The 23,460-nt window shown below is 40.1% G+C and overlaps 1 protein-coding gene across 1 annotated transcript in view; it reads left to right on the top strand.

Annotated features, from left to right (window-relative positions):
• Positions 1–342: 342 nt before the first annotated feature.
• m1ap (meiosis 1 associated protein) overlaps positions 343–23,460 on the top strand; it is a gene marked incomplete at both ends in the record, with an annotated part of 37,383 nt that continues 14,265 nt past the window's right edge. Inside the window, 3 exons of the mRNA XM_083936808.1 lie at positions 343–606; positions 739–936; positions 3,918–4,089. Coding sequence (XP_083792934.1) covers positions 343–606; positions 739–936; positions 3,918–4,089 — 634 coding nt within the window. The remainder of the gene's footprint in view (positions 607–738; positions 937–3,917; positions 4,090–23,460) is intronic.

Raw genomic sequence — 23,460 nt, 5'->3', positions numbered from 1 at the left:
GACTGCATGGGCTGCTTATCATTACAGGAGAAGTGTTTGTTATGTCTTCAGTGTTTTGGTCATCTTGGTAATTATTTGGTCTCCTAGATTTGATAGATTTGCCTGCTTGTTAAAGTTCTGATATTTGCCTATGAATTTGAAGGGGTGAGAGGGGTGCTGCATTTTCACATGCAAAATTAGGACTTGGTGTCAATTTCAGTACAAAACATGACATGTAAACGTAACCTTTAAATGCAGAATACATTATGTACATCATCATTGAGATGAAATTTCCCCTCAGATGCTTTTGTTGCACTTTACTCCTTTTTGAACACTGTAGTATTTTGTGTTTGTTGTTTTTAGATGTCCGTGGACAACCGAAAGAGGCCAGCAGGTTCCTTCAACTCTGGGAATGCGGTTTACTGGTCCTCCTCGTTTCCACGGCAACCAGCCAGGGTCCTTATTGTGGAGGCACTGCCACCCTGGTGGTCAGAGACCTGCACGGTGCTCTGTGATGCCCTGGAGAACTTCCTGTCCCTGGCCTGTAGTCTGGATGGACCCTGTAGGATACCGCTACTCAGCCTGTACGCCATCAGCAGGCAGCAGGAGTGTCTACTGCCATTTGTGGTAAGATAGATGAAAATGAAGTGTTTCTGAGAGCTATTATTGCTTATACTTGTTCCTCCTCTCTCACCCCTGTTCCATGATGCATTATATGTCGGTTTTATAACTTATTCTTCTGTCCCTCTCTATTTTTAGCAGGTTCGTGGTAACCTGGCTAGGCTGCGTTCCTGCGTCGAGGAGCTGAGGACTATTCCAGCTGACGGTTGTATCAGAGGAGAAGCCAAAGGAGGCGAGCTGCTACGACGGGCAGTGCTGGACAGTCTGCAGCAGTTTAAACAGTACATCAGACATACCAGTGCGGGCAGCCAGGCCAGTAACAGTATATCTGTGGAGGTGAGACAGATAGATAGAACATCTATATGAAAAAACAGCACAGAGCAGAGACAACTATTTATTTTGCTATTTGTCAGTTTGATCATTGTTAATGGCTTTTAAAAAAATAAAAGTTTGACAAATGTTATCCTATCATAGGCCGACATGATACAAATTATATTTGATGTATTCAGGAGGCTTTCAAATGGTTGAGTGCTAAGAGCAAATGTTGTTTATTCAGTGTGATTCGAGGTCTCTTCATTTAATGACACAAATTTTATTAATGTGTTTAAGTTACATTTTTACAGTGGTCATAAGCATTGGAGATGCTGGGGATTGAACCCAGGACCTCATACATGCGAAGCATGCGCTCTACCACTGAGCTAAATCCCCTACTTGTCACATATTTGAAGCAGATTTATTGACCGCTTTAGAACAAATCAGCTCTTTTCACTTTAGCATAGCGTTATTGTAAAGGAAGTGATTTCCACTAGATATTTTTCTAGGGACATACTTTTTATAATCCAGCTTTGTTCTTCATGGTAATGTAGGGAAAAGGCTCCACCCATACCTTTTAAATGAGGCCTCTTCAGGTCTAATTCATTGTATTTAACACCTGCAAAAACATATTGAATTCAAAATTGAATTTGCATTTCTAAAAGCGTAAAAAAGCCTCTGCTGACAGTCCACTTTAGTGGCTGAGAACATATCACTTTTCCACTTAAAACCAGCTCATGTTCATTTCAGATGCAGAAAATGGGCACCATTCATCTGCTGCTGAGCCATCTGCCTTGGAGGAGTTGGAAAATGGCATCAGTTTAGCTTCAGTAGTTTTCAGTGCCTTCATGCTAGAATATCCGATCAGCCATCACATTTCAGTGGCAAATCCTGTGAGTGCACAAAATATCTAAACCCATGTCCTTTTGTGCAGTCTATGATCAAACGTTATATTAGTCCTATTTGTTTCTACTTGCCTTTGTACATCGTTCATTATGATTAAAGTTGATCGAATTGTTAACATCAATAAAAGACAATTGCTGTCACTTGGATGCAGCACATTTAATAGAACTATTACTGTAATTTATATTTCTATTATGTAATTCAAAGCCAGTATTAGGCTAGGCTCAAAACTAATTTGTTTTATTTAAATGTCCGACACAGCTTGGAAATGAGTCAGTTACTGTCTTTCTTGTTAAATTTGTCTCTGAATACAAGTCTCTGGGTTGTTGACAAGGATCTCTCAAATCCAACGAGCTTTATTAGGAAGTTCTGGACAGATGATTACACTAAAGACCCACTGTTTCCGACAGCAGCAGATATGAATAGCACCATTAGGAGACAGACAGACACTCAGCAGAGACATGGCCCATGGCCCTTTTTGTGTGTGTGTGTGTGTGTGTGTGTGTGTGTGTGTGTGTGTGTGTGTGTGTGTGTGTGTGTGTGTGTGTGTGTGTGTGTGTGTGTGTGTGTGTGTGTGTGCGTGTGCGCTGCAAATCTACTTATATGCTACATGTTTTCATTCGTATATACCTTTGTGTGTGTCCTTCTTTATGATGCTTCAGCAACAGATTCTACTTCCGGCCAAGCAGCAGGAGGCAGAGACTCAATCAATAATCCTGTTATAATCACAATTTACTGCGACTGTTGATGTGATGTAGAAGGCTGAATACCAGCCTAGCATTAGTTTATCTGTATTCTCCCCATTAGGCATGTAAATGCCATCAGAAAACTAATTTCATCTTTTTCCATCTTCAGGCACAGCACTAATCTACTGCAGAAATCTTCATTATCAAAAAAAATCGAATTGTAAAACACTTCCCAGTACATTAGCAGCAGTAATTCATTCATAATTCCATGACATGTACAATAATGATAGTTCAGTTACAGGAAGAATTAAAATTACAGATTACAGGGCAAGATGGCAGTTTAAGTTGTTACGGGTATATGTAGAGTTGTGTCATTATAACACATGGCCTGCCACTTTTAGGGTGGGAGTTTGCTTGACTGGGACTAGGACCGCATTTCTTACATCATGTAAATGTGTTTAATTTAGTAACAGTAATTTACTGTATGTCATGTTTCTAAAGTACAGCAGAAACCGTCAGACCCCAGGAATGCTTTGCTGTGGTGATATTGCGGCATGTTGTGTTCTTCTGAAGATATGACATTTTGAAGCACAAATTTGGTCTTTCATAATGGCGACAATAACAATTACTATAACGAAAGTGAGCTTTTGAGAAAGGAATGTGGGGAGGAACAGCTATGTGACTTAATAACGATAAATCAAAACTAAGGTTTTTCATTGTTGTTAGGAAGGAGCAACAGTGTCATTAACCAACGTAGCTGTACTTTTGTTCTCCTCTTCAATCCAGTGGGAGTAGAGGCCCTCTAAATGTTCCAACATAGAGCATTCGTAAAAAAAAAATTGCTGACTTGGTTCCTGAAACCAATTTTCAAATTAATTTGGGGCATGTTCCAAAAAAGGCACAACCACATATGAATGAAAAGTGTAGTTGTTTTAAGCACCCACACAGGGGTGAAAAGTCTACTGTCAAAGAGATCGTTGAGACGGGATGAAATTTACAATGTAATCTACTATTTTCCTTTAGGGTTGTCTCTTCTAAAGAGATTTATTGTAGATCCAGCTCTTTTTCATCATGACAGAGTGGGCAGATAAACAATGTTGTCCTCTCTATGTGGCGGAAATTCACATGGAGCGAAGTATCCGAGGTCTGCTGAAACCCGCTTTGTGCGTTTTCCTGTCATCCCGATATGAAGAAATCAGATTTCTTTGTCCTATGATTTTAGCTACCTGCTCTCGTTTGTACAGCACTTTGGTCAAAGTGAGTTATTTGTAAATGTGCTTGATAAGTAAATTTGACTTGAGTAAACTCAGCAAAGCATCCCTTTAAATATTTCTTATTTGAGTTGATGTCCTTTAAGTTCTTTTTATTCCAGGTTTGCTAAGGCTTTTATCCATGTCCTCTTGTTATATTTTACAGGTTACTGTGGTGACCAGTCAGCCAGGGCGTGGCTTCGTTCGCCAGTTGGAGATGGGGCTCAAGGACGCTGACCTGGTATCACTGAAGCGACTCCTGGTGGTGCAGATCTATAGTGCGGCAGACTGGGGCCAGGACAACCACTCACCTGAAGCCACACACACTGAGAGCGAAGGTAGGAAGAAATGTACAGTACATGCAGACACACAAATACTTACACAATGGTAACATGGTTAACATGTAGCATTAACACACACAGTGGAACAGCTCCCCTCACTTTACACATTCTTTTCCCCTGTGCTTTCTTATCATCTTTAGTTTTGAGTTGTAGCGTTGACCCATTTATTACACTGCATGTTTTACTGTTTGTCACATATCTCCAGTCAACACTCGAGGCACATGTCACAATTTATAGAAGTTGGCTACAGTACAAACATTTCCCAAACCTCTAAGAAAGACTCATTTCATAATGATATGTCATTCTTTGTAATTACACGAAGGTTCAAGTAGTGTGGTCTGAATAAGTAGAGAGTGCAGAATTGGATAGAAATGAAGGGGGAGGAAAAGAGGAGACAGAGAAACAGAAAGGGAGAGAAAAACATACAGAGAGGAGAGATACAAGCAGTGCCATCTGAAATATTCATTCCATATCTGTATCAGTGGAGAGAGCCACTCAACTGACTGCAACTTTGTTTTCCCAAAGTGTTCGAGGTGTTGAAAACAGGATATTATATAAGGATGTTGTGAGTTCTAACTTACCTGACACAATTATGTCAGTTATGTAATCCCACCATGTTTGTTGTCACACCGCCCCCCCCCTCTTAGTTATTTTTACATCATATCTAAAATGAAATTTTATAGATTTGCCCCAGTTCTTCCCATGAAACCAGCTAGTGCTCCCCTTGGAGTCAATCTCTTGATTTTGTCACGTGAGAGCATACATTAGTTTTACCAGTCAGGTGTAAATAAAGATGTATATTGCATGTATTGTAATGAGTGCCTAGGAGAATGAAATTGGATTATAGGAAGGTTGACGACACCTTCACACCATCAGCAGTTTATTTTCAGATGAAAAGGTGCATTCATTGACGTTCATTTTGGATTAAAAACAATGAACAGCTGCAACAACAAGTTAAACAGATCACCATGGAGACCACCTGAAAATATTTGAGAACAACAATAGGTCTATTAAGACATGAACTTATGACATGTAAAAAACTTTATTGTAGTGTAAGAAAAAAAGTCTCACCTATGAGAACCCTAATGCTAAGTACTGTTAAAGATGCACTAGTCCTTCAATAATGCTTCTAAATCATATAGGTGGCAGCAGCTCCAGTGGCGCAATTGGTCAGCGCATGGTACTTATAAGACAGTAACCAGCAGAGTGATGCCGAGGTTGTGAGTTCAAGCCTCACCTGGAGCAGGCACCTATTCCCCTGACTGTCCATCACAGGTGATATGTTGATGATCTTTGTGAGCCTGGGATTTAGATGAATTGTTGTTGTTGGGAAAGTTTACTATCTACATGAACTACTTCAGGCGTAGCCAATCCTGGTCCTGGAGAGGCACTGGTCAGCATGTTTTAGGTTTCTCTCTGCTCTAACACACCTGATTTCAAGGATTTGCTCTTTATCAAGCAGCTGATGCTTGTCACAGTTTGATTATTGTTGGACTCAGGTGTGTTAGGGTAGGGAGAAACCTAAAACATGCAGGACAGTGGCTCTCCAGGACTGGAATTGCCCACCCCTGAACTAGTTCAAAGGTCAGTTCACACACTTCAAATGCACTAATTCAGTTTATAATTAATAATAACTAAGTTCACAGTTCCAACAATAAACTAGTTTTTTTCAATATTTTGCTGCAAGCTATTATTTTTTTTACAGTCTATATAGAACCACAGACAGGAACTATTTTAACAGTTTTAACTTGTAACTGATGGCACCTTTTTGGATGGCGGCAACCCCTTAATTAAGTTTATGATAGAGACTGCAGGTCTCTGACGATATACTGCACCACCAGGTCGTCCAGCTGTGTCTGGGAGATGACAGCGGAGCCGCTACTGTACGCAGTTAATGGGATTTGGGTCGAGGATCTGTCTTGACTGTCTTTTGATTTTTTATTTACTTGCACATAACTTGAAATGCCGCGTGCTTCAGTTCAATGTGCTGTTTCAGGTTTGCTGTGTATGTGTGAGGTTTGGATTTTCTTTTTGAAAGCCGGTGGGCAAAGAAGTGTAAGGTTTTTCCCTTTCTCACGGACCTTGTCATAAAACTTGTTTAAATGATCATACAACGCCTCCTTGCTGCTTTGTCGCCTTCATGCAGCTGTGGCCTCCATGCTGTTTTTTTATTTTGATGTCGCATGAGGCAGTTTGACACTGGTGGCCGGTGTTGCAAGATTGGGTGTTTTTTCAGCTACATATTAAGGCCTGTTTACGGTGCGTTTTAGCCTAGGTTTCCCCTGGAAGGCTCTTTAGATATCTGGCACCCTACTGCATGAAGTCAAACTGAGAGAGCGTGTCGTTCACAGACACAAGAATTAAAGCATTTACAGTAACGCTCATCAGGCAGTAATACAGTACGTTCAATTTCGCCCAAAATATGAACAAGTTCATGAACTATTGTTCAGTGAACGCATTCAGGCACTGCAAATTGTTATAATGCATCATCATATAAGCGTTATGTGTGTTTGAACCCTCGTAATGCATATAAATGTGGTCTTTTTCTACCGCAGATTCCTTTGTATTTATTGTATTTATCGAGCAATATGAGTGATGCTTAGTGCTGTTTCTCTCCAGCGTCTTATAAAAAAGTTGTGCCATTGAACATAGAAATGTTTGGAATGGAGCCTTGGAGACATTGTTATGTAGTTACCACAGTTTGATGATAGTGAGGCCTATCCCCTTTAGCTGCTGTGCTGCCACCGGGACTAAATCACTGCGTTCCTCCAGAGTCTCCAAGTGTTTACAGCATTGACTGTTTGAAACACAATACTCTCGAGCTCTTTGATACTACAGCCCACACTCTCTTCATTATGTCAACACCAGTGGTGCTACCAGACCCCTGACGTCCCACATAAAGCTGCCTTATTATAAACGGTCCCTTCCACAGTGGAGAAAACATGATCGCTGCTTCCATAACATCTTTATACATAAGTGTTATTGTTTGCACAAGCATGTAGGTGGCTTCAGATCCTCTATACTGTGTCAGTTTCACAAAAATGATGGATGTTTTTGTACCCACTGTGTAACAGAAGTGTCAGTTTGAATATGCATCTTCCTGTGTTTTCTGTCACCATCAGTTTTCTCATAAATACAAAATGTTTTAACTCAAAGACTTGGCAACATGACAACAGCATTATACAGTAGATGACTTCTTTCTCACCTTTGTTTTAGTAATTTATACAGTATAACCTGAGGGAGTTGTTTGAAGAAGGACCACAGAGGCTTTTTGTATGAAAACCAGTGTCCTGAATGTACTCTGTTTGGTTCTTCAGTCCGTGACATTAATCAAAGTAAAACCACAAACATTTTTGGATGAAGTTATGAGAGAATATAGAAAGGCAATGGGGTCATCACTGCAAATAAGATCCTCAAAAAGTAAATCTGTCTGAAAACTGAAGCCGGCTTAAATCAAAGATAAGAAGTTTAATTGTGTGAACTCTGCTCAGCAAAGTTCATGAAGTTGTGTTTAAAAGTAGTTTAGGCACTGCTACTCAGCACTCTAGTGAAAGTTCAACTGTGTGTGTCCTGGGTTCAGCAATAGTTCAGATCTCTGCAGTGTGGGTGTTACCCACGAGGTAGATGCAGGGCTGCTCAGAAATTACACTTTTACATTTCCTTTGTCATCTTGTAGCTGAGCTACCCTAATCACCCATGGGACCTAACAAGCGTTGTGGACGGCTGAATGACTAATTGTTCATTTTATTCTCTCAATTTGTATAACTTAATTTTGGTTTTGAATGCTAAATCACATCCTCTAAAATTTAGGAAGCAATGTTTATTCTGGGAAGAGCCTGGAATCTGGGCATGGAGAGAGAGAGAGAGAGAGAGAGAGAGAGAGAGAGAGAGAGAGAGAGAGAGAGAGAGAGAGAGAGAGAGAGAGAGAGAGAGAGAGAGAGAGAGAGAGAGAGAGAGAGAGAGAGAGAGCATGCAAAGGAAAGTGAAAAGTCGCTACTCTTGTTTAGATCAAAGGAGTGTGTTGCTTTATATTTTAGTGAGCATGCAGTCGAGATGGTTAGGGTTGAGGAAATGCTTTATGTCAACGAGGTGTCCTCACAAGTATAAAAGAACAACTGTGTGTGTGAGTGTCAAAGGGCCAACGCCTTCATAAGCATCCTGTTTTTGTCGAAACTCAACCAGTGTATCCTTGAATCCCCGGCCTGTTGTGTAATTGTACAGTTGATCACCAGGGAGAAGATAGAGAAATGGGTCACAGAGAGAGAGGAGCAGAGTGAGACAGAGGCCGGGATGATTATGGCACCAGTGGTTTAGGTTTTCCTCCTCACAGTTGAACAGCAAAGTTGTTGATTAAAACAGAACGAACAAGTTGTCCCACACAGGATGTATTGATTCCTTAGGGGTGGACAGCAATTCTGTTGTTTTCACTTTGCTATGAGGTTGTATTGAAATGAAAGAGAGAAAGATTCTTTCTTAGATTAACAGACAGAGTTGCAAGTTTAAATGTATTATACTTAAACACTGATGAACTAATATTCAAAAGCTTTATTGACCATATTAGATATTCAAATGGGTGGAAATGTGCTCCAGCATATACTCAAACATCAACTATTACTATTTCCCAAGAGTAACATCTATTCTCAGGGCTGCTGGTTGTCATACTCCTCTCTTTCCTGTCTGTCTTTGTCCTCTTTCTGCAAAGACTAGTAGTTGTCACTGCATTTTTCCTCCTGGTTGACACATAGAACACTGTGTCATAAAAGCCAGACAGATAATAACTGTTGAAGACAAAACATAGCGTCTGTGCTGTCTTTTGTCATTGGGCATTCCCCAAGGATCTGACTCCTCCACCCTCAACAGTGCAGAAGAGTTTCTTTTATTATTCACCATGTTGAAGTTTGCTTATAGATCAGTAAGAGTAGAGGAAATGTTGCAGCATGGCTTGCTGGCAAAAAGGCGAAGCTAGGATGATCAGTCAAAAAATCAAGGTTGTTACTGTTTGTCCCAGTGTGGATTTAACTTGTTTTTCAGGGTTGGCACACTCTGTGTTTCGTCTCTGTTGACCCTTCTGCGTCTTCTGTTGATGCAATTAATTAAATGTAGTCAGTTCACAGCTGTTTGGTTTACAGCCGTCATTTTCTAAAATGGTCAGACTCAATGACAAGAGACGGATGTAGAGGTGAAGGAGGACAGGCAAAAGAGAGAGGGGCGGAGGGAACTGCATAGGGAGAGGGAGAAAGATACAGACAGAAATTTAGACAAAGGCAGAAGGATCAGACTGATAGAAAATAAGATCAGACAGGAACAGTGACAGACAGGTGTTGATAACAGTATCAGTAGGTGGGCGGATGGCCCATTGTCTGATTGAGGCCAAGGAGATGGGGTGACATCACCTGCGGCTGACTGTCTTGCTGGCATTAACCCAGATAACTTTAGTTTAGGCTGCATTTTTGTGTGAGTGCATGTGTCCTCTTTAATATTATATTGCCCCATCTGTGCTGTAACTGTGCTTGAGGACTCCAACCAACCACAACTGAAAAAAGTGGCCAAGAGGATACAGGGGGTAGAGATAGCAATGACATTTATAATTATTCCAAATAATTGTGTGGTTTATCAGTGCAGTGTTTGGAAAATAACCTGCAGACTGGCATATGGGCTCACAGTGACAATCCGAGATTAACCTGCTTCATATTCATTTATTCTGCACGTCGAAGGAAGTTCCTGCATGCAAACATGAATCACACATTGCAATGCACCAGTCTTCATTTGGAATCACACAAGCACACAAACACACAACAGACAATGCCTACTCTCTAGACAAAATTCTAAAGACAGAGTTCTAAAAGCATGTGTTTTGGGAGTATACTTGTTTTTGCAAAGTCATCGTCAGCAGAACACCTGCTGTGACAGACAGCCACACACATACATACACACGCATGCACACAAGCACTGTCTGGAGCGGCTACAGTGATAGATTACTGCCCTCTGACTGGCTGCCATGAACACCTGGACCTTTCTCCCCTGTGCTGCATCTCTTTCTCTCTCTTTCTCTCTCTGTCTCCAAGTAAACAATGATTGTGCAGATCTTGTGCGGATCTCTGCATGTTTTTAACTAAATGGAAATGCTGGGGATTTTATTCAGGACCTCATACATGCAAGGCATGCACTCTACTACCGAGCTACATCCCCTCTGTTTTTCTTTATAGATGCTACAAGTGGCAGGTGGCTCTGTCACCTTGTTTAAGCATTTTGCCTGTGGTTTGATTTGTAAGTCAATTTCATGCAAAACAGGTCAAATGTCATAGTTTGTAAATTACAGTACAATATTCCACCTTCTGCAAGCCCCAGTTTTAAATTATGTTTAATATACAAGCTGGAATGAATCTAGCTGGAGAAACAGCAGCCGATATTTGAAGGTGAGAAACGTAGAATGATAGACAAGACATGGACTGCATTTTAGAGTTGGCCAAATACAACAAAAGCAGCAGGTTACACTTTATGTACATAGATGGCAGGCACATAAGCTATGTACGTTATGTATAATCTTTGAAAACACTGCAATCTGTATCGATTTGACTTATGGAGTGGATATTATATCACTGTTCCCTAAATCAGCAATTACACTTTCAAAAGATAACCAATCTATTTGAGATGAGTTGCAGTGTAAAAATGGATGTGTCTTTATTTCTGCTGGTTTGTTTTTTCCCAGGCTTGTATCCCCAATAGGGATATATACTGTGTAATATACTATATATATACTTTATATGTTTGTTTATGTTAGCCATGTGTGGTTAGTTTAGTTTTCTGGTTCTTTTTGAGTGACATACAGATAGTGGGTTAATCCACAGTAGTGCAGTATGCATATAAGAAATTCTTATGTGGTGTCTCCATGTACACTTAACACAACACACAATGACTCATTTGCAGTATTTCAGAACTGCACTTGAGTTCTTAATGAGTGTAGCCTTGTTGGGATCAGCAGATTCACAGTATAAATGGTGTGAATGTCAGTAAACCACAGTAGAGTTTGCATATGAATGATTTCACTCATAGGAAGTTGTTCCCCCATCTGAAATAGACATTTCCACTGACACACCGTTTGAAAAATCTCCCTACCTGACAAACCATGTGCTGTTCGTTGACTAGTGCATTTTTTCATATCTGAAGTAGCTTGATATGATAGAGGGCGGCTGTAGGCTCGCAATACCACAAACGCTTCACGTCATATGGCTTTTGAACTCCTGTAATGGAATATGACACCATTCCTCTACAGAAATGTCATCATTTGGTATTTCACTGTATTAAGATAGTGGGAACTGTCTCAGGCAATGATTCAGAAAGATTTCATCTTCTGCTGATACACGTCTGTTCCTCAACATTTCTCAACAGGGATTTCTTAAAAATATCTTTTTTATCTCTGATGCTAATGCTGTCAAGACAGTTTCCTTTTGGGAAACTGATGTACGATAAAGTTTGCCTCGCCACAGCCATTTTAACCACCATTATCAAAAGTAGAGATGCCTGAAATTTAAACCCTAATCCTCATACATCACCTCTTACCTTGATACTGTCCTAGTGTGTATCTTTTCCCCAAGATTTTAGTTCCTCAGCCGAGATTTGTTAAGGAGGACAAACATTTAAAAACCAGCTGGAGATGCTGGGATAACTGTCTTTCATGTCTAAAGTGGCAGGTGGCTGTCTCCACTGTCTTGATGATAAACGAGCTACAGTTTCTTTTGGAATGTGCAAACATCATTGTAAGAAAATCCTTCTTTACAAAAAACTTTCAATAACTTATCCTTATCTCAAATAATTGAGAAAAGATCCGATTGAGGCTCAATTGAGAACATGGACAAGTAGATTTATAATTCTACTTTGTATCATACAGTACTTCTATTATGTAGACTTTATGCGCCCTGACCTCAATAGAGCAATTATTTTCATTATTGGTTAATGTGTCGACCATTTTCTAAATTTATATACTAAAAAATCTATAAAATCGGAAAATGGTGAAATATGTAGATCAGTGTTACTGTCAAAGGAGTAAAGAAACAAGACAAGACACTGAGTTTGGACAATTTTACTTTAAAAAATCACTAGAAATGATTAATCGATAATAAAAATAGCTGGCAACTATGTAATAGTTGTCAACTGATCAATTTATCAACTTATTGTAGCTCTACTGCACAGTTTCATTTCCTTTGTGCCCCTCCTCACTATGTTGAAAACAAAGTATGGCGTCCTTATTCTGAATGATTATGCACCTTTACATGCCTGCTCCACTATCTTTATCTGTTGATTTTCATTGCTTTTCTACATAGTATTCAAATCTGTGTGCAAATAAGTGTGCTGTATTTATGTGTTTTTCACCCTTCTGTCTCTTGTTTTATGATAAGGTGCAGTGTTGTCAAAATCCATGTGACGCATGCTTCTAAAAACTCCCTGTAAATCCCTTTTACACTGCTACCTAAATCTGTTTCCTCATCGTCATATTTTGACAAACATTCATTCAAGCAGTTACAGTCTTTTTCATATCACTTCTCAGCTTTGTCAAAGCTTTAATTCCATTTAGATACCTAGTAAAATGCAAATGCAACTCAAAGTGACAAAGCAGGCATTCCATCCACGTATATTTAATCCCAAAATCCAGGTTTCAAGTGACAGCCGTTATTCTATTCAAACACCATTGAAGGAGATTTGAGATAGCCTGTAGAGGTTGTGTATTATCCCGTCATTGATCTGTCCTCTAGCCATCCACACATCCATCTCACATCAATAACATCCTTTATTGCTCCTCTACTTTAGCTCCGAGCTCAGAGGTAAACATCCTTTTATCATAAACACACCAGAAAAAAACACAGCCAGGCTCCGCTGACAGCGTGCTCCTCCAGGAAGTTCACAGCGTTGCTACAGTCGGCATGGGAATATACTGAACCCAGGACCCCTTAAATATTACCACAGAACCACATTCCCATATCGTGTTATGCATCTTGACTACAGCATGGCTGTTTTCTTCAGCCAATAAGTGTTAAAGCTGGAGATTGTAAAGAAAGCTGGGCCTCATACATAAAAAGCATGAACCCTAACACCAAGCGACATCTCCTCCAGCAGGTTTCAGTATTTCAGAATGTGCAAATTACAATCTTTCTAAAATATTTAATAATTCATTCTGATTTACAAGAATTTAAACAGTGTCTCTGGTACATTTTTGAAAGGAATCCGACCTTTGATCAGTTCTTAAAAGATGTAGGAAAATGTGACTATGCACATGTAAATGATCCAACATTCAACTTCAATTCATTCTCTTTAAAAAGTTACCATTGTAGCCACAACGTCTGTATTGTTGATTTAAACTCAAAACTAAAGCTTATATCTTTCTCCTGTACTGGAGAAATATGCTCCTAACATTGTTGGGCCTATAACTTGTGACATATTATATCACCTGGTCTCCGTTTCCCTATGTATTTGTGTCCAAGTGACTAATAAGAACAACATTTATTGAAATTGGTGCTGATTTGAGCGAGATTATTAGACAACATTACGGAAAGATGGCGAAAACACATACACAATACACATTTGCGATAGTCTGTTGATGCCAGGCTGCACATCTTGTGGGAGGGTGACTGATGATGAGGAAAATAAATGAGAGGATATTACATCTAAATCCATCCATTTAAAAGAGAAAATAAGAATATTAAGATGTGTCTGAAATTAAATTTAGAATTAAAAGAATTGTGCATAAAATCTCATTGCTGGTTAAAGAAAAATAATCTTGAGTGCTATTTTGTGTTTTAATGGAAACATTCAAGCTTAAGTTGGAAGCAGTCTAAAAGCATTCTCAAATCTTGGGACAAAAAGCACTTTCAGACTGACACCCCATCAGCAATTCTTGGATCCGTCTCTCAATAGAAAAGGATTATAGCCCATTATATCTACCCTAATCCTCTCTCTTCCCTTGCAATCTCTTCTTTCTTAGTTCTCTTTTTCTCCCTCTCTCCCTTCCAATCTCTGCCCACAGCACTATCTCAGTGTTTTCCCCTCCAGATTTGTCTTTCCTCTTCCTATCTGTCCGTCCAGTTTGTATGAGAGTATAAGTAGCTTTTACAAGTGATAGATGACAGTTGTTGTGGTTAAGACTAAAAGGATAGGGGGAGTGTGTGTGTGAGAGAGAGAGAGAGAGAGAGAGACACACAGACAGAGAGTTTTTGTATTTGTGTTTATGTTATTGAGCGTGCATGTGTTATTCTGACCAATTATAAACTCTTGTGTGTCCAAATGTGCTTGAGTCTGTAAATGAGTGACTCCTGAGTGTCTCTCCTTGCCCCCTTCCTTCATTCCCACTTACTTGTGTGTGTGTGGGTGTGTGTGTGTGTGTGTGTGTGTGTGTGTGTGTGTGTGTGTGTGCGTGTGTGTGTGTGTGTGTGTGCGTGCGTGCATGCGTGTGTGTGTGTGTGTGTGTGTGTGGTCCCCACATATAATTTTCACTTTTCTCTGAATCATTCTCTGCTTCACAGGATCTGCCTTGCTCCATCAAAGCGTAACAGAGATGAGAGCACATTTTCCTCGTTTCTTCTCTTCCCTCTCCGGCTACTTAATTACGTCCTCCTCCTTCTCCGCCTCCCTTTTCCTCTTTTCCTATGTCTCTTTTTAGGAGGAGAAATTCTCAGCTATGTTTTCTGCTCCACCACTCTCTCCTCCCTCGTACTTTACAGACTTTCTGTGAAGTATCCCATTTTCTCTCTGCTTTTATCTTGTTCTCACTTTATCTCTCTTGTATTACCATAGATTTATGATGTATTAACCTAGATTTATTGTACTCCTTTGCCTAAACCACTTATGGGTTTTTTAGAAGTTGGTCTGCTTAGATTATAACTAAACTCATTTCAATAAACTCTTCTTTCATAGCAGTCTGCAGTCTGTGAAACAAAGTGTTTTCAGTAGTCAAAATATTTGAAACATCAGAAAAATGACGAAACATCACATATACACACTGAGGACTGACTGTTTTCAGTCTATACACTCTACATCAGATCACAGTTGAATATATACATGTTGACAAGATTGTGGGTGTTCTGTATTGTGTAATCATGTTAACTGTCACACTGCCTGCAGTACTGTGTTTTTTTTTGTTATCTTTGTGACTGCCACCCTGAATTCGCAATGCCCCTTTTGTTTGAACTGTTTTCCTTCTCCTTATTTGCCTCCTGTGGAACACTTAAGCCATTTGCACACCCCACACAGTCGCACTTGGATCAGCACACACCCCGCAAATCCATTTTGAGTCGCAAGAGTAATGACTCTGAAAATTTGAGTCCCCTTGAGGAGGATTATAATCAACTGGCCCACAGCCAAGATTTCCAAAAGGGAAGAAGTCTTCATCACAGCGAGTCGTATTTAGAGTATAACATTATTACTGCTCGTGCTTAAAAACAAAATGGATTAATAGAGTCATATACTGGGTTCAAAATAGTATTTTATCTATGACGTATCTATTCTACCTTGTCTAAAACATCACTTATTTTGCTGGCAAGAAAAAGATTTCTTGAAAATAGTCCAGCACACAACATCAAGTTTTTGAAGCAGAAGTGCTGGTAGAGGTATTTTGCAAGTGTCAGGTAGCTGTTTCCCCCTGTTTCCTGTCTTTATGCTAAGCTAGGCTAAGCTGTTAACTGCAGACTTAATGTTATAACTGACAGATAAGAAAAACTCTCAAAATGTCGTAGTATTCCTTTAAAGAATGGGTCAACAGTTTTTCAGGTCTGTCTTAAAACAGGCGCCCATATGAACATTGCAATCGGTCGGTTGGTTATTCATTCATCTTCAACCGCTTATCCCGGGGTCGGGGTCGCGGGGGGGCTGGAGCCGATCCCAGCTGACATCGGGCGTGAGGCGGGGTACACCCTGGACAGGATGCCAGTCTATCGCAGGGCACATAGAGACGGACAGAGACAGACAACCACTCACACCTACGGGCAATTTAGAGTCATCATTAACCTAACACGTGCACGTCTTTGGATTGTGGGAGGAAACCGGAGAACCCGGAGAAAACCCACGCATACACGGGGAGAACATGCAAACTCCACACAGAAAGGCCCAGGCCGGGATGCGAACCTGGAACCTTCTTGCTGTGAGGCGACAGTGCTAACCACTACACCTTATACTTGCTGTAATTGTTCCTTTTGTTCATACTGACTATTAAAAGATCTCCTCCTCATCAACACATTCTTAAAAATGTACATTCCCATACAACAAAAATGCATCCTCAATTACATTTCAAGGGAAGCAATTTTAAACACGTGGTAAACGTGAATTGAAACAAAAGTACTTGGTTCGGTTCAAAAAAGCATTATGGTTTTGGTTAAAATATTGTTACTTGAATTATATACTGACAGGGGAAGTATGTTGCATAAAAAGGGCAACGTTCTCTTTTGGCTTCACATGGAACACGAACAGTGTAACAGTAGCCATCCACCCCAACCTCCTCTGCTCTACACAGACTTTCATAGACTTTGATTAGAAACATTTTTGTGGGAGACAAACATAATCCGAGACAAAATACATATCCCTCAACCCATAATTAAAAATGTGGTTCTGATGTATGGAAAACTTGTATTCAAAAGTGTATTTGAAGTTTATATGAGTCGTCAGAGTTGAAAAATTTTTACTATCCTTCCACTGCAACTCAACAGGGAAACACAACCTGGTTTTATTTCACTCTACTGATTATTTTGTCAGTATCCCCCTTTCAGTCAATCTGAAGATTTTTAATTAGTTTGTAATTTCATCATGTATGCTACCCTGGGAGTGACTAGAGGATATTATTGATGGTATTTATGATCTGCTCAGTACATCAATCTTGTGCAGCAAACTCCTGCGGGATGTTAATAAACACCGTTTCTACATTTTTGTGTAATTGGTTCTGAGTAAAAACAACTTTCCACCAGACTTTTCCTCCTCATGTATGCTTACAACCACACACCTGCAATCATTCAACCCAAGCTCGCTCTCTCCCTGTCCGTCTCGTTTCTGTCTGTCTCTTTCATTCAATTTATTTTCCATCACAGTCAGCTAGTTCAGTTTAGCGTGTGGTGGGTAAGAGTGCACAGAGGTGCTCAGGAGGAAACCCCACCCAGACCTGCTGACATTCGTGCACACACCCAGCCACAGATACTGCAAAACATTCACACAGACAGGAAGCACACACACACACACACACACACACACTCTCTTATTTGGCCGTAAATGAAATTGCAAGAATGCAGCAGGAATGAGGACCGTGCATTCTCTCGTTGTATTTATTTATGTGTAAATATGGTTTCACATGATTGATATGAAGATGCATGAATTATAGGAGAGTGTGTTTTTTCATCCTGCCACACACACACGCACACACACACACACACACACACACACACACGGTGCCAAGGTCAGGCTGTTCGCACCTCTGTGTGGCGTTAGCAGAGCAGCAGGTGGTCATACAGATGGAGACTGGCATCACTCTTCACACCAGGATGTGGAACATATTAGTCCCACACTGAGAGATGGCTGTTGCTTCGCATCATGCACACACAATATTCTTTCCCTCCTAAAACATTGTGCGTTAATCTATCGCCACATAAATCTTCTATTTTACATTTTCAACCCAATTTTTCAAAAAGGTCGCGAGAAAACAGATGTTACAGCGGTTCAAACAAAACATTGTTGATTTACACTCATACATATTCATAATGGGGGGAATTATATAGACCAGCTGATGCATTAAAGGGTGGAGTCTCAGAGGTTTTCCTGTGGTTTTCAGTTACATGTTGTGCAGCCCAAGAGAGCTGTTTCAGTCACCCATCTCTTGCTCTTTCTTTCAGAACAACAGATGGTTGGCTGAAGAAAGAGGAAGAGAGAGAGAGAGAGAGCAGAGAAAGAAGTATAGAAACTAAGAGAATGGCTCCTCAGAGTGGTCCACAGCTAGTAAACACCCAGAGAGTTACACATTATTTTCGCCGTTCTCTAAATACCTACACCTGTACACAACTTATCTTTCTCTGTCAATCATATGTCTCTCCTGCCTTCATCAGCTCTCCCTAGTCTTCAGTCTGGATCAAAGTGTGGGGTCGACCAACCAACAGAAAGTCATAGAACCACACCGCTAGTGTTGCTAAAAATATGCTAAATGATTTCACTCCTGTGCTTTTGCTGCAGAAAAATCCAACCTGCTAGTATAGTTGTATCATCGCAAAACAGCAATTAAAGTCTCAATCGCTAATTTGTTTAATTTGCCTGAGGTTAGTTTATGACTTAACAAGCCCCAATTAGTCTTGAATTGGCTCTCTATGAAACATAAGTTAATCTTGCGTGCAGTCTGCCTCATCTCATCTCCTCTGTAATGACACACTTTTTCTTCTTCCTCTATTTTCATCTTGTTTCTTCTTCTCCTTCTAACCTCCGATTGTAAAAGGACAAAATCAGTGCTCCTTCTGCACGTCTCTGTCTCTCTTCCTGTCTTCTTTATCTGTATCTGAGCATATACACATAGACTGTTTCTCTCATCTTAGCTTTCAAGGCACTTAAGGTAAACAAGGTTATTTTTCCTGTCCCTTTTGAGAGGTTTGTTATTGGCTATCACCTCTCTGATCTCTCTTCCCTGCTTCCATCTGCCCATTACACCCTTCTCTTATAGGCCTGCTCTGTCACCATCATCTTTCCTCTGTGCCCACCGGCCCCCCCCTCTCTTTGTCTTTGTGGGAGTCACAATGAGTGGGAGCTCTTGTTAATTCCTAGAAAGTGGGCTTTTTTCCCCACTTTAATTGTTTTATTCAGTACAACTGTGATAACTGTTGCCATTGTTAGCCACTCAAAAAGTGTACTTCCTTAAAAAGTAGACATCTATCTTTTATAAAATCATCTTTCCGAGTTTCCTTCACTCCTCTCTTATGTGCCTCCATGAATACTGTCTGCAGCACTCCTCTCATCCTCTGTCCTCTTGCCTTTTGTAACAATTCAAAGATGTCGTCCAGCTGCCAACCTCTGACTTACTGTGTCCTTCTCTGCCATCTAACCCTCTCCTATTTCCAGATTCTACTTGAAACCAGGCAGTTGATCCTTTACTGACACTATACTTCTTTCCGTCTGCTGTTCAAGCTCACTCTAGCATCACTTATTTGCTACATGGTCTCAGCAATCGAGGTCTATATCATTAGTTTGGTGACTTGTCAGATTTGTGGTTACAAACAGGAAAAGTCTTATTAGCAGCACAAATTAAAAGCAGGGAAATGGACTTAATTTATACTGATAAATGTATTATCTTTTACCCAAATAAATGTTCATTTAGTATCCACTTGCACTTTGCATTGAAGGGTTTCCCCTTTTTTTTAACCTTCTCTCAAGTATTTGTCACCATATCTCCTGTTTTTTTTCCCTCTCTTGCTCTTCGTCCAATGATGACAGCCAACAGTTTAATAGTGCTGTTGTCGTCCTCTTGTCCTTTTCAAGGGTCCATCTGCTTTAATTGTCTCCATGACCGCATGGCTTCATCAGAAGTGACTGCAAGGCAATTAGGTCACACAACCGCTGGCGTGTCGGGCGCCTGCGTTCCAGACCAGATGATCAATGTCCTATTTGTCACAGTCTCAAACTACATCAATGAACTATTCATCATCAATGCTCGCACAGAGACACTGAGAGACAAGGACAGAGAGTGAGTGTGATGTCAGTGTCTCTCTGCAAGTGAAATATGGATGTCAGGGAAATTCCTCAGCCAGACATACATCAATACTTCCTTCATGTCTATGTACACTTTGTGAAGTTTGTGTCAAGGATGCGATGTGTTATGTAACAATTTTAGTGATACAATGATAGCTGAAAGTGATAACTAGGCAAGTACTATGCTATCATAGCCATTAGAATTGATGGCTAAGCCTACAAAAGCAAGAACCAAATTGCAATAAACCGGAATTATGTATTATGGGAGAGCTCAAACCCTCTAAGTATTCACTGTATTGAAGTATCACAGGGAAAGAAGCTCATTTTGTTCCAGCTTCAACTAAAGCTGCAACGATTAGTCGATTAATCTGTTAGTGGTCAACTATTAAATTGATCCCCAGCTATTTTGATAAGTGTTAAATCACTAAGAGTCATTTTTAAAGTTTTTTGTTTTATTATTCTATGATTTCAGCTTCTCAAATGTGAATATTTTGTCTTTTCTTTAGTCCTCTATGAAATTAAGCTGAATATCTCTAGATTGTGAACAAAACATGACATTTGCGGACCACCTTGGGCTTTGGGAAACGGTGATCAACATTTTTTCGTAATTTTCAGATATTTTATGGACCAAACAACTAATTGATTCATTGAGAAAATAAACGACAGCTTCCTGAATAATGGCAATAATCGTTAGTTGTAGCCCAGGCTAATACTCGTTGTTCTTTCTCTCTGTCTCTGTCTTCTGACCTTACTTTTAAATGCTTTAATCTACGAAGAAAACTTAAGCAAACAAATAGGCCTTAAAGATACCGTAAATTGGACCAAGTAATGTCAATCCATTATGTCAGTCAACAATTTTACCTTTAATGCCGGGAAAAATCATACCAAACTATTTTCATCTGTCAGTAATGTAGCCGACTTCATAGTAGTTCTCCATGACCATGATCTTTCTGGAGTGAGACAGTATGATGGTTTAAAGCTTCCGTACAGATGCCCACCATTACACAGCACAGTGTCCATTATCTGTACCTGGTAAAGCTGATCCATATCTAAGTGGATTAGTGAAAACAGGGTTGTAGAGTAATGCTCTGCTTCCTCTTCTGGTACTGCATTAGCTCACTGCGTCACTAATTTCCCCCCACAAGCTAATGTTACATTGGTCGATGGTCACTTTCCCTAATGCACAGGGTAAAAGGAACCATTACTGGGCGGGGGCCAGGGTGGGACAGAAAGAAGACAAATAGCATAGAGACAGAATGTATGTTACAGAACGAAAGGAATGTAATTATCTTCCCCAGAGTGATTTATATGTTATTATATTATTACTAACCAAACAAAATAAGTGCCTGTTTTGAGAAACAAAGTCAGTGTCTTTGGGGTTTTAAGACATTAAGGTGGCCATAGTCAATTAGGTGGATTTCTCCAGGTAGGTCACCTTTCCAAAAAATCCACAAACAGCAATTAGGAACATTGATCAAATGGATTTGAATCCAATTTTGAATTCACAAAGATCATTACAGATCAAATATTTACTTTTTTCTCCGCAGGCAAATTTTAAATTAAAAGGGAGTGCCTTACCCATGTACCTACTGAAAATGCTAATTAGTCACTAACGTCTCTAGGGAAATTATAGCATTCTTATCAAAATGTGTGTTAAGGTTATTTATGTGAGTCCGAGTGTGTGTGTTTGTGTGTGCGTGTGTGTGTGTGAAGGTGAATCACAAAAAGGTTTTCCCTTTTGAAATTGTATTCCAACATGCAGAGATACAGCAGTCACACAGCACCACAACGGTGTCAACTAAGCCTGTAAATATTCTCATTTGTCCAGGTCATCATTATCCCCAAAGAAATCTATGCCAAAAGCAACTGGACTTGGTTATTTGTCTAGGATGTGAGGGTTGGGACTGGTTGGACCAGTCCCAGCCTGGTCAGATGCGTAAATTAACTCTCATCCAAGCCTCTTGGATGAGAGGTGAAACATCTTCCTATAACCAAGTCCAGTTGCTTTTGACTTAGATTTTTTTGGGGGTGTCAACTAAAGCCAAAATATTCAAGTGGTCATTGTATCGTATGTGTGCATTAACAACACTGTAGGCATAAACAAGTCATCTGGACAGGAAAAGCTCTCAGATCATTAGACAGGTGCAGACAGAGGAGAGATGCTAATGTAAAAGTAAGCAGGCGAGTCATTAGCAGCCATCCTTTAAAGGATGTGTGTTTCTAGGGATGTGATGAGTCAATGATGGCTGAGGACTCAGTTCCTGCAATTAAGATCCAAACCGTCTTAACTGTTGCAACAGAGCCTTCGAGGCAGCTGGTCCTTGTGGTTAAAGAGGATACAGCTAAGAAGGAACGCTACTGTATGTTCATGTGTTAATTCATCTCCCCCATATTATGCTCATTTTCAGGTTGGTCACTTTCATGCTTGTATGTTGTGTTTCTACTAGAACTTGTTTACATGCTTGTTCAAAAAACAGCATTTTTCTCCTACTGTTCCTCTGAATACTCCTGTATTCACCCTCTGTCTGAAACGTTCTGTTTTAGCGCCTGTCTTTTTAAGACCCCCTCCTGAAAAAGCCCACCTATACATAGTATAATGTAGTTGTAACATCACAACTGTACAGAAGTTCTGTCAGCTTGTTTAAATGGGAGCTGTGTGCATTTCTCTGTGGATTGAGCGTTTTGACACTTTCACGGTATTTATATAAAACCTCAACCTGCTTTATGATAAAAAAAACATTAAAAATGTACTTTTCACGGTACGGAACCTGCACTCATGTTTGATTCAAACATGAGTCTTAAGTACTTATGAACTTACAACTCACATACCGAACGAAGACACACACACACACACACACACACACACACACACACGAGTGCTTAATAAGATCCAGCTGACACCCTGCACCCTTACCTCAGCACGTGTGTCACATTTTATCTCCTCACATCTACACACACACACACACACAGAGACACACAGAGGACATGCTAATGAGATGCAGACTTGTAGGTCAGAGGGATGGGTCACTTGGTCCAGCTCAAGCATTTAATAGTTTCTTAATCTCTTATTATAGCAGAGCCGGAAAGAAATGATATAGACCAAGGGCATAGAGAGATAAGAATGATAACTCATAATTAATTTTTACTTTACGTTTTAATCTTGCACACTGTACCTACAGTAAACACACACTGAATAAACTCTGCAAAGATTCAGTAGGAGAGACATCTGTGGGAGGATTTAGCAGTGTAAACACATTCCTCATGGAATGAGATAAGCCTGCTTGAGAGACTCAGACAGCATCGCATCTCTTTAGCTGCTTTCCGTCTCCCTGAACGCACACATTGAGGTTAACTACTCTCACCTATCCCCCTCTGTCAGTAATTTACTGCTTTGTGGAAACCAGTATGACACATGCATACAAGATGGACTGTCTTGAGTTATTTATTCTGCTGTGAGAGGCAACACGCTCATTTTCTTCTTCTTCTTCGTTTTCTCTTTATCCACTCTCTCTCTTACACACACAAACACACTCCATGGTCTAATTACAAGCATTTCCGACATCATCCCTCACCCACCATACCCATCCATCTCTTCCCTATCTCATCTTGTCCTCTCTCGTTCTTCCTCCAGCTCTTTCTCTCTGTGTAATTTATACTTTCTTCTGTTCTTTTCTC

Source organism: Echiichthys vipera (assembly GCF_963691815.1).
Source record: "Echiichthys vipera genome assembly, chromosome: 22".
Taxonomy (NCBI): Eukaryota; Metazoa; Chordata; class Actinopteri; order Perciformes; family Trachinidae; genus Echiichthys; species Echiichthys vipera.
This window is presented reverse-complemented; position numbering and strand designations above follow the sequence as displayed.